We start from the raw sequence: 15,587 nt of genomic DNA, 5'->3' as shown, positions 1-15,587 counted from the left end.
GGAAGTCTCCATTTATCGTCTTGGTATTCTTCTTTGGTGGCAGTGAAATTTCCTTATATTGAAATCGTGTTGAAACACACTTTGTTACATTGAGGTCCTAAATACATAGTGTTCTATAGATAAGAACCTATATAAAGGTAAATACTTCATTATATCAAGAATTTCGTTATATTGAAGTTCGTTATGTCAAGACCTAACTGTATCAAGCTAAGCTCAGCTTTATTTGTAAACAGTGCTTCTACAATAGCGATATGGCCGCTGTTTACTAGGAGAAGACTCAATACACCAGAAGAAATGCTAAAATGAAACACTGGTGGTGATTCCAGTTCTAAAATTTCCACACAAGCTATCTGTGACATCATGGACATTGACTGCACCTGCTATATTGGCTAGTTAACCGTTCGTTGGTAAACAAGAACTACGCTGCATTCTAAAGGAGCGAACAACTCGACGTGAGGGGTTTTGAAGGTTTCTCCTGTACTAAAATGGCCTAAATAACTAAAAAAATATGCTTTCACACTCGGCAGTGGCATAGCCAAACATTTCTTTTTGGTGGGGGGGCTCTCAGCTGACAAGTGCCACTTCTCCAACACCTTCACCTTTCTCTAAAAGACAAACTCCTTGCACTCCCCGGACATGAATGCTTTAACGAGGATGCACGTTTTTGCATTGCCGAAACACACACTAATGACAAACTAATGACACACACTTCTGACAAATGTTTTCATTGCTGAAGTGTGCAGCCACTTCACGTCAAATTATGCTATCATCCTTATGTTGTTTTTTAAGGGGGGACGCGGGGATCAAATCTTGAAAAACGACCCAAAAATCACTTTTTAGAAAGTTGCAGATATTGAATCTTTGACCCCTTTTCTATAAGTTTTCCAAGTATTTCCGCTGAAAACGACTGCTAAGTACCATAAATAAATATATACATAAGGCAATACAGCGAAAATTTCGTGAAAATCGGTGGAAAAGTCGCTGTTTTCAAGCGTCCCTAGCTCCGGAACGGCAGTGCGCGGCGCGGCCATGCTGGTACCGTTGAAAAGCGCGCCTCTTCGCCTTTTGACGCCTCTCTTTCGTTTCCTGATAGAGAGAAGAGCAAGCATAAAAAAGCAAAAAGTCTGAAGGTCGCGTAGCTGCTTGTCGCGGCCGCCGATTGGCTTGCTCCGTCACGTGCGTTGTATGAGCCGCCCCATTGGCCGGTTCCGGAGGCGAGCTGCTGCGGCGTCTGCTTCTCCCGTTTCTTCGCGCGCTGGCTGCTGCCCCTTTGTATACGTGTTGGATATTCGAGGTGCGCCGCCGCTTCATCGCTTTATTCGGATTTGAGTTTTCTATTTTCATTTTGTGGTTTCGAGCATCACTGGGCGGACGTGGACGACGAAATACGCGACCAAGCACCGCTTCGGCAGCCGCAAGCGCAAGCCGCCGAACTTCCGAAGGATAAGTAGTCCTAGCAGAGATGCGTCCACGCGCGAGCTTAGACTATCGACGCATTGCCGGGCAGTTCGCAGACTGTTGCATACTTGAGTTCCAGTGGTGATTATACCGAACTAATAACGGCCTTTTGCGATGCTTCCGGGCCTGCAACGCCCCGCAAATGCTCCGCGACGTACCCCGATTGTGCCACCGCCGTCACCGAGATGAACGACGAAAGTGCGGTCCAAGCGCGTGCGTCTGCCGGCCGTGAAGACGAACCGTGCATCGGCAACGGTCGCACCATACAGTCGCATCTTTAGTCACAAGTAATCTTGTCGGAGGTGTTGAATATGACAGCCGCCACTGTCCGCGCGTCACTTGGTTCTGTGCCGGCAAACGAACGGAAGATGGGGTTTACGGCTGGAGTGGCATGCTCGGTGGCGATGGACTCAAGCGAGTCGAGCGGCTAAGAAAGATGCCTTGTGCAAGAAGAGGGCACAAAAAGCACATGAAAGCAAGCATAAAAGATCCAAGAAGCCAAGAGATCAACCTGACACCTGCACCTACAAGGCCGGTGGTTTCTAGTCGAATAAATATGGCCCAGAACTTCAAACGCCTTTTTCTCAAAACTTTTTTCTGCCACCAAGGTCAACTTGCAAAGCCAATATCTCAGCCACCGTTATGAATATTTTTACACCGTTTGTTTTGTTACACTCATAGTGCACCACTGCACACAGTGACATGTTTTGTTTTCAAAATACTTGCTTCGATAATTTGTTATCTTTTGTTTTCACAGTCGAGATTTTCATGCAACTGAAGTAGATGCCAAAGAATGAAAATATAAAAAAATTCTGTTAGGCTAAAAAAATTACAGGAATGTCACTGTGTGGAGAATACATATAGGAGTGTTATCAATGTTTGCTTGAACTCCTAGCATCAATATACAGGTGTGCAGGCATTTTGCAAAAATGAAAGCAGAAAAATTTTGTAAACACTAAAGCACTTCAGATATTGCAGCCATATTTTCACCATATTTTCACAGTTTTGTTTATGTAGTATTATTAACCCCTGTGCAAAATTTCATCAAGATCGGCTGGTAAATAAAAAAGTTAGTTTTGATCCCCATATCCCCCCTTAAAATGATGAGATTAAAAAAGTAACATCTTGTTTACAAATCTATGCATTTATATACAATGTAGGTCAATTACCTAGCTGGTAGATGACCTGAAAAAACGAACAGTGCTAGAAACGGGTCCAAACAAAAACAAGACAGCACACTGTCTTGTGTCTTGTTATTTGCAGGCCAGACTCGTTGCAGCCCAAGTAACAGTAGAGATCACCATTGTTTTCCAGCCAGATCTTCTAGTGAGTGTTACGGCCACAGCTACTATTTTGCAGGTCTCCTATCTCCCAATTGCGCTTTTGGCATTGTGGGAATGCTATATTACTCTAGATTTAAAAATACAGGAACGATTTTTTACACTAAAACTTCGGATAGTATCATATGATGCAAGTTTCACTCACTTTCGATTACCTGCTGTCCAACTTTTCTTGGAGACGTTTGGAAGTAAGTTGCCATAATAATGTTGTAGTCATCACGCGATGCATATTGTTATTTAATAACACTCGGAAAGGAGGCAGATGGTCCACAGCACGGCTGCATCCTGGTTGAAGCGTTTGTGAAAATTACGGCGTCTGTAGATGACAGTAAAATAAGGGCCAGTAGCTCCGAGTGATTTGAAAGCATCATGTCTCCTGACACCCGTCTAATCTGAAAATTGCAGAGATGTTTGGTTAGGATGGACTCTCCGCAGCAAGCAGCACGTGTTACGATGGGATAGGTGAGCCTAAGCCAGGCGACTAGCCATGGCCGTCCGTCTGGTGTTGAACGATCGGAGAGGGACAAGAGGTTCTCCTTACGTCCATAATCATCTGCCAGCTTTGTCCTTGACGCCTTGTTTTGTGCAACCCCCCCCCCCCCCTTCCTTGTATCCATCGCCACACTGCCCTTCTTAAAATTATTTTCCGTTAATCAGTCACACTCTTCAACACCCACTGGGTTGTCGAATGGCGCAGTGGCTCTTAACAGTCCTATGTTTATGTTTCTGTGTGGACTTTGAGGTCATTCACTTACTTTCCCACCTGTTTGTTATGGCAGTTTCCTAGGTTCCCTGACCCAGCACCCCCCGTCCTTGATATCTTTTGCCGTGTGCAACTCAACGTTCTTGTGGTCTTCCTTTCTTGTCCTGCTTTTTTGCCATGTTTTCATTTTTACCAGCGGGGGTACAAACTAGCCTAACAGCAAGCACTTCTCAAGTTTATTAACATAATGGAAGTCCGAGACAAAGGAAAGAGAAAGAAGAAAAAAGGTGGGGGGGAGATGCTTATTATTCGTCTCCTAGACAAGCATGTCAAATTATTTTCGGAATGCTTTTCTTCCATGCAGCATGGTCAATGATTTGGTCCAGTACCAGAAATGAGAAGCTCTTCAACAACACGAAGGCCTGGTGGGGAGCAACAATGCCCCCAAGCTTTTTGTGCACATGCTCGCCCATATTGATCTGTGTGTGGAATTTTTAGCATTGATCCCCTCTCAGCAGTTATGGTTAACACAGTCTGGGGTGAGGTAGAGGCGCACTGTAGGGCCGCAATATTCTGTGCATAGGAGAGGATATCTCTTGCATGACACCCCCTCCCCCTTCGTACCGCCACTAACCCTCACCTTGCTTTCACGTTCAAGCTTACTCTTTCATCCATGTCACTCTTTTGGAGCCCACTTCCTGAAACTTTCTGTTCTTTTAGGAAAGGGGGAAGGCGATTCATCAGAAAACTTCAAGGAAGGTGGGGGTTTGACTCCCCCTCCTCGTGGCTACGCCAATGAAATTCGGGGTGCCACATTTATATACAAACATCGTGATTTTGATGAAAAGTTCAAGAAATTAAAACATAGCCTTCATTTTTTTTTCTATTTATAAAGAATGTTTATTTTTTGCCAAATGTAGGAAAATTTATGTTTAAATATATACTTGGCTATCATACTCTGGTTTGGTGTCGATTTTTAGGACTCCTGTAAAGAATGCCCGGTGGTTAAAGTTCATACAAAGTTCTGCACTACTCTCATGGCCCCCCTTGTTGCTTAAAGATGTTAAACCCAATCAGTCAATAAATAAATAACTGATTTTGTGCATACTGTTATGTCATGATCACACAGCACTTGTGTGTATAACATGCTTTTTTCAGGAGCTTTGAGCGGAATGTTCAGACATATCGCATGCTGACAAGGTCGAATCCCCCAAAGTCTGCCATGGACAAGCCTCTCTTGGTAGGTTGTCTTTCTCAGATCTTCTGTGTTGTTTGAGCAACCTGTACGTAGATGTCTCAGTTGACAGCTAAAAAAATCCTTTTGACTTCAATGCATACTGGGATTAGGTGCCAAAAAGGGTGAGTGAAATATAATGCAGCATGTTACCTGTGCATTATCGTTGTAACTTTTTGATCTATTAAAGTTCCATCCCTGCATTAAATGGTGACCCTCTCCCTGCTGCATGCTGTGTTGAAAACTTAGTGCGGTTTCAGTATAGAGACTGTTGCTGGCACGCATGTCTCTATTTGGGCTCTTCTATCCGTAATGTCTCCAGATGATTGAAAGCATGAGAATGAATAAACAAATGTACAAAAAGGTCTGTGAAATGTCAGAAAAGACATCAGTGGCTCACAGCATGTGAACCAAAGTCACTCTGCGTCCCAGTAGTTCATGGGCTTGTTCCAGGGAACTTTGAAGTTCTCAAAAGTGTCATTGTTCGGTTGCACAAGCATCCAGATCAATGCATGTTCTCCTGCCCCGCATTTCGCTTCTATTATGGAACAATGGGCATCGTGACTTTTTAATTTATGGGCTTATTTCTTTTTTCACTACTAGAAAATGCTTTGACAGCACAGATAGAAAACAAGGCCATATACATTTTTAATCCCCAAACTGACTTCATTGTGCACTGTCTACATAGCTCTGGGCCCTATGGTCAGTTAGCCCATTCTTCTTTTTTTTTTCCTTAACATCTTCGTATGACATCTTCGTATTGTATACACCTACATGCCCAAAGCAAGAGTGGTTTACAGGAAGATGGCCAGAGGCTTGAAGTGATGAGCAGTATGTTGCTCTAGGGTTGTTCCTGAAACCAACTTTTCGACAAAAGGATGTCTTCATCAGGGCAGAAACTACTTTCCTTAGCAGTGTCTTTATGTACGCGTAGCTCACTCTTCCCCACCCTCAGTGTGGAAGGAGGAGAATAAGCTGGTGTAGGTAGCAAGGAGAAGTTAAATTATTCAAAATGAAAAGGGTTGGGGGGAGAAAAGGAAAAAAGGTGTGGGGGCTGCATTTCGTTACAAAGAGGCAATAGGTAGGGGAACTATTGTTGGCTTAATAGCAGGGCTGAGAAAATTGTAAACAGATCCAGACATGCAAGCAGCACTGACAATACGACGAACCCATCTTTGTGCGAAACGGGAAATAAGATATGCTGTTTGAACACGTAAAAAAAGAATTAATAAAAGTGAAGTTAGAGGAAGCAAAAATTAGTACAAAAAACAAAGTTTTAGAAAGATGTCTTCAGTTATGTTTAAACATACGAATACAGTCGACTTCTATTGATTTGATCCTAACGGGACTGACAAAATTGATCAAATTATCTGGCGAGTCTAATTAAGCAAGATGCATAAAACTCGAAACACAGCACCAATTCATTTGGCAGTATTTTCCAGAATCTAACAGACCCCTAAATCAAATGCATGCCTATTTTCTATGTTTCTAATGTAGGAAACTAGTGTAGAAATTACATTGAAGCTCCTGAACAATGTAGAAGTCTAGCACGCACCTGATTTTTTATCAGGAAAATTACGCATTGCATAATGGCAACCAGTTTCCTAACATCAATTTTTCCGCACAGTTTTTAAAGTCAGCATCACCATTTTAGTCAGCGTTCTACATTTATGTTATGCGCTAAAGCATACAAATGCTGCAGAGGCAGTTTTGGTTTTGTATCTGATTGACCTGCACTGGCAATTTGCGGCCCATTCTTCCTGAAAGAAAGAAAAATAAAAAGGCCTTGATCGTAAACACCGTAATCAGACATAGTAAGCTGCAGTTATTGCTTGAAAATCTTTCTACGACAGGCTGAAAATAGGCGTTCTTGACGGGAGAGGATGTGTGTTCAGTGCATTTACTGTCCCCTAAGTTCCACCGAAACGTATTGCCACTAAAGGGGTCACTGTTGTAGTCAACATATGGGTCGGAAGGGGTCACCATAGGGGTTGCCATAGGGGTCTGAAGCCAATTTCGGGATTGAAATAATTAAAGTTAGGGCCCATAGAAATGCATGGGCGCTTGCCTGGACCTTTAGTCGAGATCAAGTTAATCAAAAGATTGAATTAATCGGCGGCAAATTATCGGAAGTCTACTGTACAGATCTTTTTGAGAGCTAATGCTTTTCAAAATCTAAAATTAATACCTGTTGGTTGCAGTATATTGAACTTGTATATGAGATAAGATTCTCTATGTTTTCTGTCTCTGGACAAACTAAGGTGTGACTGTGGGATATGAAGTTTAAGTTCCTCAAAACAGTGACCTGGCAGGTTAAAACTCTTTGTTACTGCTTTCGGAAGTGTCTTAGTTGTATCTATGCGATGTCTGTTTAATCTAACCTTCATTTGTTGTCCTGTTTTGTTGATCTATTGCTTGCGATAGAATGAACGTTCCAGCAAATAAATGAATTTAGAACTTGTGCCAGTAAAACTGGATTTAATTTTGTGCACACAGTCACTTGCATTCTCCGAATTTTAATATAATTTTCAAGATGTCTGCATATGATACATCTAGGGTGCAAACAGGCTGTTATGGTGACGTTGAATTGAGGGCTTACTTTTGCGTTAACTAGCATGTCCAGTTTCTATTGTGGAAATGTGTGACCCTTGGTACCTCCAGGAACGCTATTATAAGGCACTCATTGCTTGATAACATTAGATAGTATTGATGTAAAATATTATTTATGCTTGGGAGCGCTTTTGGAATACTTTATTACAAAGGCTAGTGGCAGCTTGGAGTGTGTTTTAGGCTACTTTATAGCTAATCTTGATCTCCCCTATGAAGACACCTATGAAAGCATTCTTAACCTTGACTGGTTGACTGGTACAAATAACTATCACAAGAAAAGAGTGCATGTTGCAGCTGTATTGAAACTATCCCTGAGTGTCGATAATAAGCATGTTGAAATTGCTTTAAAGAAAGCAGATGTATCTTCCAATTAAAAAAAGAAAGGAACTAGTAGCCTTCTCATATAGGGTAAAAATGTGAGTGAATGTTGTTTGTCTTTTAATTACGGTGTTAGCGGTTTTGTGTACTGTTTTTGGTACAGCTTATACACTTCTGAGTGATACTTGTTCTCTTTTTATTGCTATTACCACGCAGTAACTTGTTTAAGGGCCTTTTTTTCTTCTGTGCTGTAGCTTTTTGAGCTTGGTAGAGTTGCCAAGCCAAAACAAAGAGCCTAGGATTCTCTGTTGCACGGCAGTTTACTTAGAACTCACCTCATTGCTTTCGTTGTCATGCTGTCATTTATACATTATGTTTCAGCAGGCTTAGTCATGTGTACAAAACAGTCTGATTAATGGATTCTTTCTGCAACTGAATCCTGATACAGTAAAACATTATATTAGATAGGATTTTGTCTGGACTGAGTTCTCGCTATAGTGGGACATTTATTTTAGGCCGAGTCATCACAGCACTTGAGCCAAATAAAATTGCCTTACCAGAGGGAAAAAGGAACAAATTACATGAATGCAAAAGTCATCAACAGTGGTTGAAGAAAAAATGTTGCTGGAGCCAAGGTTTTGATGACAAGGCAGCAACTGCTTTCCTTAGCAGCATTTCTGCCTCGACGAAGAGGAGTCCACCTGTCGGAATCTTGGCGCCAGCGACCTTCCTTGTTCAACCACTGCTAATGACTTCAGACCTCTATCTTGAACTTCTGTCTTGTTGGACGAATGTAAAAGCACCTTTAAGCCAACTGACTTCTCAGTTTAGGTTGACACAGCGAAGAGAATATGTAAACCAAGAACTTCAAGGTTATTGATGGCAGCTTGCAGGAGTCTGCAGCATGCTTGTTCTGCATGCTTGCATAACACAGCACACACTGCAATCAGAAGCACCTGCCTACATTTCCTTGCAATCCGTTTGCAATAAAACCACAAAAGCACTCTGTGCTGCTCATGGTGGGGCATTCTTTTACAGGTGTTTACCAAGCACCTGGTGACAGTAAAGCCAAATTAAAGAACTCCTTCCTGTTCTGGCTTAGCTGTGGCTTGCTGCTACCTTGCCAATGGTAGCAGTGAGGCATACCAGCTACAAGATAAAAATAAGATTTGCTAGGCAGACACTGCTATGCATGGAGGCATGTTCGTGGTTAGTGCCGTGAGCTTGGCTGTCGTTTTGTAGATTACTTTAGCTGGGCATGTGTGCATTGCTGCCACAAAAGAACATTGCGGACACCACTGATGTTTATTGCGAGAGGTGTGTCTGGTTTGTTCACCACACTTTATTTATTTATTTATTCGGTATACCTACATCGCCTGCATGACATTATCGTAGGGGGGTTAAAATACAGGGGGTCACAATAGAAAAATATTCAGCAACCTCGAAAGAATAAATCAGTAAATGCAACATTGTTTAAGCTCTGAAACTCGCAGAAGCATAAGAAAAACTAATAAAGTACCAAACAAAGTAAGTAACAAAGTAACTAACAAAAAGACAGTAGCGTGTGTGCAGAGCTGAATAACAAAACACTCAAAGACTATGGCTCTCAATAGCATTTTCAATACTAGACACTGCCATAACTTCATTAAGGAGCTCATTCCAATCGTTAATCGTGTTAGGAAAAAATGAATACTTAAACACATTGGTGTGACACTGATAAGGTCTAATTTTGTTTGCGTGGTCTCTCCTAGATGAAAGGTAATGCGGCTCCTTAATGAACAGTGTTTTGTCGATACCAGTTTCACTTTTGTATATATTGTAAAGGAATATCAATCTTAGGATTTTCCTGCATGAAGAGAGATTTTTCCAACCCAACCATTCCTGTATTCCGGATCCTCTGATAATAAATATATAATTTTCTGTTACGAAGCGTGCTGCTTGCTTCTGGACGCATTCTATTTTGTCTGCCAGGTTTTTAGTGTACGGATCCCAGCTAACACATGCATATTCTAGAATAGGCCCGACGTTTGTTAAATACAAGGTTGCCTTCAGTGATGAAGAAGAATGCTTAAAATTTCGTCGGAAAAAAGTGAAGAAGACGGTAAGCTTTCGCACTAATTGAGTTAACATGATTAGTCCAGTACAGCATCCCAGAATACGTAACTCCGAGGTATTTAACATGCTCACTGTATGATACATGACACCGTCGTCGGCATACAGTCTAATGGTTGATTTAAGGCCTACTACCAAATCATTAATACAAACAAGAAACAAATACCCCTTTCCATACCATTTGCGTGCTCATTGCTTTCCTTTTTGTTTCTTTATTTTGACACCATTTCTAGGATGGCTATCGGATGGCGGTGATGCACGTTGGCGCTCCGTGCTGTGGCATGAATGCAGCTGTCCGGTCATTCGTCCGGAACTGCTTGACCCGTGGAGATACTGTTTATGGAATCCACGATGGTGTTGAAGGCCTTGTTGAGGGCAACGTGAGTTGTTTTTAAGTTCTATAATAAGGTATTTTGCATGTCTTGAGAACATATTCATATTGATACTTATTGCAACTCCTGTGCAACATATTGCAACTCCTGTGTGTTCTTGAGAACACACAGGAGTTGCACATGGTCGGTGCTCAAGGGCACACACATACGAGGGGCATTCATAAAAGTTTGTATTATCGGTACCATAAATTTGGAATTTGACACTACTTAGGTAATAGGCATCCAAATGAGTGCACGGCCCTCTAACGGAATGTAAAAAGTGTGTTCTGTACACTACCGCGAGACACGGCTAGGCCATCAAAAGAAAAATGTTTGTTTGTGTCCTTTGTGTCCCTCAACAGATCCAGCCCTTCTCTTGGCATGACGTCGCCGGCTGGGTTGGCCAAGGTGGCGCCTTCCTTGGAACAAAGCGGTGGGCACAAATTCTGTTTTTCGGTTTGTTTGCCGGTGCATAACATTTTAGGCTAATCTCAAGCTAGCACATATGAATGCACCAGCATGTGTTTTGAAGCTTGTTAAAATTAAAGCTGAATCAAAATTTTGAAACATTGTACGGTTGGTGCAAAATGCATTCTGCAAGCCTGGTACAAGCAGCACCCCAACCAGGCATCTGGCTTTTCAGGCATGCACTGCTTGGGGAGAGGTTTCACATGAACCACTATGCTTGCTTTTCAAGAAGCATAGCGAACATAATGAACACAACAGCGCAAAACACTGCCACAAGAAGAAATAGAAAATAAGAAAAAGAATGCTAAAGAGTGCTAACATGTAAGCAGGTGGTGCCAGTATGGCATGTTTGTTTATTTCCTCCCATCACCTCAACATTCTATAAAGCCTGCAGCTCTCTTCACCCAGCTCAAGGACCAGAATTGGGCTATAGGCAGTTTGAAAATTCGGTGTAGTCTAAATAAATAAATCACCGTGTATAAATGGCAGCCAAGGAAAGCAGTTTTTGCCCTAGTGAAGATAAATCTCCTTGTTGAAATGATTGGCTCCTGCTTAAGCTTTTCTTGCTCGCTCGCTGTTTTATCACTGGGCACTGTAATGTAATGCATGTGCCTTTTCACGTTTTCCCCATTTCTGTAGGACACTTCCAGGTGAAGTAATGGAGCAAGTTGTGGCCAAGCTAAAGGAGTTCAGGATTCAGGCGCTGCTCATCATCGGTGGCTTTGAGGTAAGTGACCTTTTTTTTTGTGTCGCAGTCTACCGCAGTCTGCTGGCATGGATTTTATCGTACAAGCTGAGTTCGGTAGCATCTACATTCTCAACTCCAAATGAAAAGTTTTAGCTTTGAAGTTGAAAGTTATTTCGCCACCAAATAACATACCTATTGGGGGTGAGGGCTTACGGAGTCGCTGTCTGTCGGTATCGCCTCGTTTGCGTAGTGTGAGGGATAATGTGGCGTGCTCCTCATAGGTTTGGTTGTCGCTGCTTAATGAAAACACCATGCGGGAGACCTCTGGGAGATTTCTGTAAGTATTCTCGAAACGAGCAAAGCTTTTTACTGTCAAAATAATCTTAGGCAACCAGAAAGTACAGAATGGTTTGCAGACACCCTCTCTTTGCCGAATACGTACAGTGAACGCCCACTGTGTGCGGTCGCCACGATGGAGTACCCTGAACTGCTGGATTCTGCATGAAAGGTTGGCACTCGATGAAAGCAAACCATGCAGAATATGTTCTTATAGTGGGCTGTCTGTATAACCAAATGGGGCATAAAGAAGAAAGCCCCAATGCAGCGATCACACGGGTTCGCAGCGACCAACAGCGTGTCTTCATGGATGTCCGCGCACAATGATTCACTTCGTGCCGTGAGCTTTAGGTCGCACCATATGAGCATTTGACAGTACACAAGCAACCATTGTTACATGGACCATCAGAGCTGTTCAAAAATCATTATAACTAACGTCTTCAACGTCTATGGTGACTTGTGTTGCGCCGTCGCAACGATTCAATCTTTTTTCTTCTAAATTCTTGGACGTTCTAATACGATTTCTTTAATTACATCGCACTGTATGTTTATCGGTCTTCTCAGTGAGCAATTTCCCGCTGCTTATTTTTCTTAATCCAGTACATTCATTGTTTCATGCTAACACAAGCATGAGCATATGCTATGCCTTTCTTTAATGTGCTTTTTAGTGTTCCCTTTCCATTCCAGTGAACTTGTCAGTGTCTAGCATCATTAAGTTCATAGACCAAATCGTCGTGACATTAGCCAGCCAGTAGGCGCGGGTGTCCACGCGTGCTTTCTGCTACCCACCACGAACATCGCTGCCCGCAACGTCGTAGCAGAAGCTTCTTTGTGGAAGTGCTTACTGCACACCCAAGTTGTAGCTAATGGCTGCTTGCCGATTCTAAGTTTCACTATTCAAGCTTCTCGTAGCTTCTTGTACTGTGGGTACAGGTGAAGGCTGACATTGAGCTCCGTTCTATACATCCGGCACTGCAGCAGCAAGTAGTAGCCTACCATGCTGGATGCCTTAAAAGGCAGCCACTACCTATTATAGTGCCAGTGTTGTTAAGCAGACACCCGAAGTGGGAGAATCCTTCCCACCTAATCAGAACCGCAACGCAGGTGGTACTTTAAACTTTTGTTTTCAGCTCGCTTCAGCGCTTCCGAGGCAGAAGACACGGCTGCAGAAGATCAGAAGACCGCTGTATCCACGTGATCCCTCAAACCATGTCATGCCGATGGCGGTGCTAGCATTTCAAGTGGTGGATCTTGCCCCCAATAATGGGGCTGCACAGACAAAATGCTGCTGGTTCAGCTTGATTGGGTCTGTGTCCCCTAATGGTAATTGGCAACACCTGCCAAACATTATATACGTACCCAACATATACATACATGAACACATATTTACAACACACACAAGCTTATGGATGCAATGTGCATAAAAAATATATGTATTCACACAATGTATAGGTTGAATAACATTACCTTAAAAAAATATTTTCCCAGGCCTTTACCTCTGTGTGTGACAGAGTTAACGCTGCTTTACTTCCATTAAATTTCATAGCAAGGTTACATTGTATCGTCTGGATTGTTCACTATAACTCTTGGAATTATTATTTGTCCTGTTTGTCTGGAAAAATATATATACGTATATATATATATATATATGCATTCACCTTTATCTATGCCCCTTCCCATAAGTGGTGGCTGAGAAATGGCAGTCGTGATGTCTATGGTTGCTTTTGATGCCTGCATTACAGCAAAGCAGGGCATTCGAAATTGGTTCCCTTTACTCTGACGGGGCTTGTCGGGTGTGATGTGGACACCACAAAGGATGCAGACAATAGCAACTGCACAGTTTTTTTTTTCTTTACAAACCAGACAAGTAACCATGCCAAGTATTATATTAAACAATCCAGGCCATAAACATGAAATATTGATGCAAAGTTTAAGCAGTACAGCAGTAAGCACATGTTTTTAAAAATATGTTGTGCTTGCTGCTGCACATGTACACAAACTTGATGCAGATAGGAAAGGCCATGTGACTAAGTGCTAGTTGCTTATTCTCGCTATTTATGCTTTTTTCGTCATTTTCATTGAACAGGTGACAGTATATGCTTCGTGTGTGTCTAGCGTCTCAGTTCATCAAATCCTTGTTCACAGCCCTGCTTCGCACCACAGTGTTCCACCATTCTGAGAACCAACTGGCCCACTACAACGCATCTTTTTCAAAAGTTTTGATGGTAGAAATGTAGGTCACCATAGATAAAGTGTAGTGAAAAATTCAGCTAGTTGGCATATCTGCTCACCGAAACATGGATGGACACACCAGTGAAGAATGACGGAGTGGAAACTCCCTCTCTATTGTAGCTGACATGCTGCCCTCATCTTTTTAACCGAATCTTTAGTGGCACATTTGGTAATATTGCACTCTGTTGTTCTTGTCTGCTGGTGTCCTTCTGTTCTTCAGTGGTTTGTCTATAGTATCCAGAACATTAACCAGAGCATTATACAAGGTTAATGTCGTTAGAGCTTGATGTTATATGCAACGCCTAATTCTTGCATGATTTTTTAGGGCTACCACGCAGTGCTGCAGTTTGCTGAAGCCCGGGAGAGGTACCCCGAGTTGCGCATCCCCATGTGTGTGATCCCCGCCACGATCAGCAACAATGTCCCAGGCACAGAGTTCTCCCTGGGTGCTGACACTGCACTTAACGAGATCACCGAGGTGAGTCACCTGTGAGACTTTGCACCATTGTCGCCGAGTCACCCTCTCCGGTATTTTGTTTTTCAAGTTGCAGCTACAATCTAATCTAAAGCTGATGGCCTCATATTCATGTACAGATGTTTTGTAGGAACTTTTATTTTAAGGTTGTTTGAGCTGTGAAAAAAAAATTGAAAAGATATGTCTGTGACGAGAACATACATTAAAACTCTTCAAAAGATTGATGTCCACAACTACAGAAAATACTTTCTGAGAATTGCAATTTGCTGTCGCATCGCAAACCCACGGACATGCTGAGCGCATGTCCTTGCTCGTTTAGTTGGTGCACAGCTGTACTTTTGTTCTGCCACCCCTCCCCTCTTTCTTTTGCATGCCTTGCTATAAGGCAAGCCTTCGTTGAGCCATTTGGCATACAACAAATTTGCATTTTGTGTTATGACCTAACATAATCTTAAAAATACACTTGAATTGCGTTTTAAGGTGTTTGTTATTGTTCTGATAATATCTAAAAAATGCTTTTTCGTCATGTGTTGCCTCAAGTTGAAATTTTTGACCTGCTTCTGAAACCAAGAACAGATGACAGTTGCAAAAAGAAAAATGACTTTCTATTCGCACCTCCTCTCACGGTATTTATTTCAATTTGGAAAGAACATAACCTCGTGCCTTATCACAGAAAACAGTTCATGTTGCAGGTTCATGTTATTATTGACACGTGTTAATGGATGCAGCCTCATAGTGCAGACTCAGTGTTTAGTCACATTAGAAAATACGTGTATTGAACTTTCGCGAACAACACATGGCAACATGCAGACTTGTTGCTTTCAGAATCTGCTTATGGTGGAATGACAACAACCAAATAAAAGTAGTTAAGGAAATGAAATATTTTGTTACACTTTTTTAAAAGATTTTGGCTCATTAAATATAGCATTTCGAACCCCACAAGGCCCCACTACATGAAGAAATTTTTTTGTGTGATTTGCTGCTGCTGGCACATCACTTCTGAATTCCCCAAGCACCAAATCTGAAATCTGTTTCCATGTCAAAAGGTTATCAGTTAGCATCTTTAAATAACAGCTGGCGATCACATTGGCAGGCAAGGTTTATCAGCTAAAGGAGAAGTAGCTGAACTCTGAATGCTCATATGGATATAGGATACTAAGTGACAGGGAATAATAGGCTTTGGAAAGACTCTGTTTCATACACTCTGCAGAACCTACGAAGTAGTGTGGTGATACAAGTCTC

At 42.1% G+C, this 15,587-nt stretch overlaps 1 protein-coding gene across 6 annotated transcripts in view; it reads left to right on the top strand.

Moving 5' to 3' along the window:
* Positions 1 to 15,587, top strand: part of Pfk (ATP-dependent 6-phosphofructokinase) — a 130,503-nt gene that overhangs the window by 53,142 nt on the left and 61,774 nt on the right. For all 6 annotated transcript variants that reach the window (XM_065440267.2, XM_065440266.1, XM_065440269.1 and 3 more), the window contains exons 11-15: positions 4,660 to 4,741; positions 10,009 to 10,155; positions 10,509 to 10,579; positions 11,254 to 11,341; positions 14,196 to 14,348. In XM_065440267.2, the coding sequence (XP_065296339.1) occupies positions 4,660 to 4,741; positions 10,009 to 10,155; positions 10,509 to 10,579; positions 11,254 to 11,341; positions 14,196 to 14,348 (541 nt within the window). The remainder of the gene's footprint in view (positions 1 to 4,659; positions 4,742 to 10,008; positions 10,156 to 10,508; positions 10,580 to 11,253; positions 11,342 to 14,195; positions 14,349 to 15,587) is intronic.

Source organism: Dermacentor albipictus, chromosome 3 (assembly GCF_038994185.2).
Source record: "Dermacentor albipictus isolate Rhodes 1998 colony chromosome 3, USDA_Dalb.pri_finalv2, whole genome shotgun sequence".
Taxonomy (NCBI): Eukaryota; Metazoa; Arthropoda; class Arachnida; order Ixodida; family Ixodidae; genus Dermacentor; species Dermacentor albipictus.
Note: the sequence above shows the minus strand (reverse complement) of the source record. Positions and strands in the feature narration are given on the sequence as shown.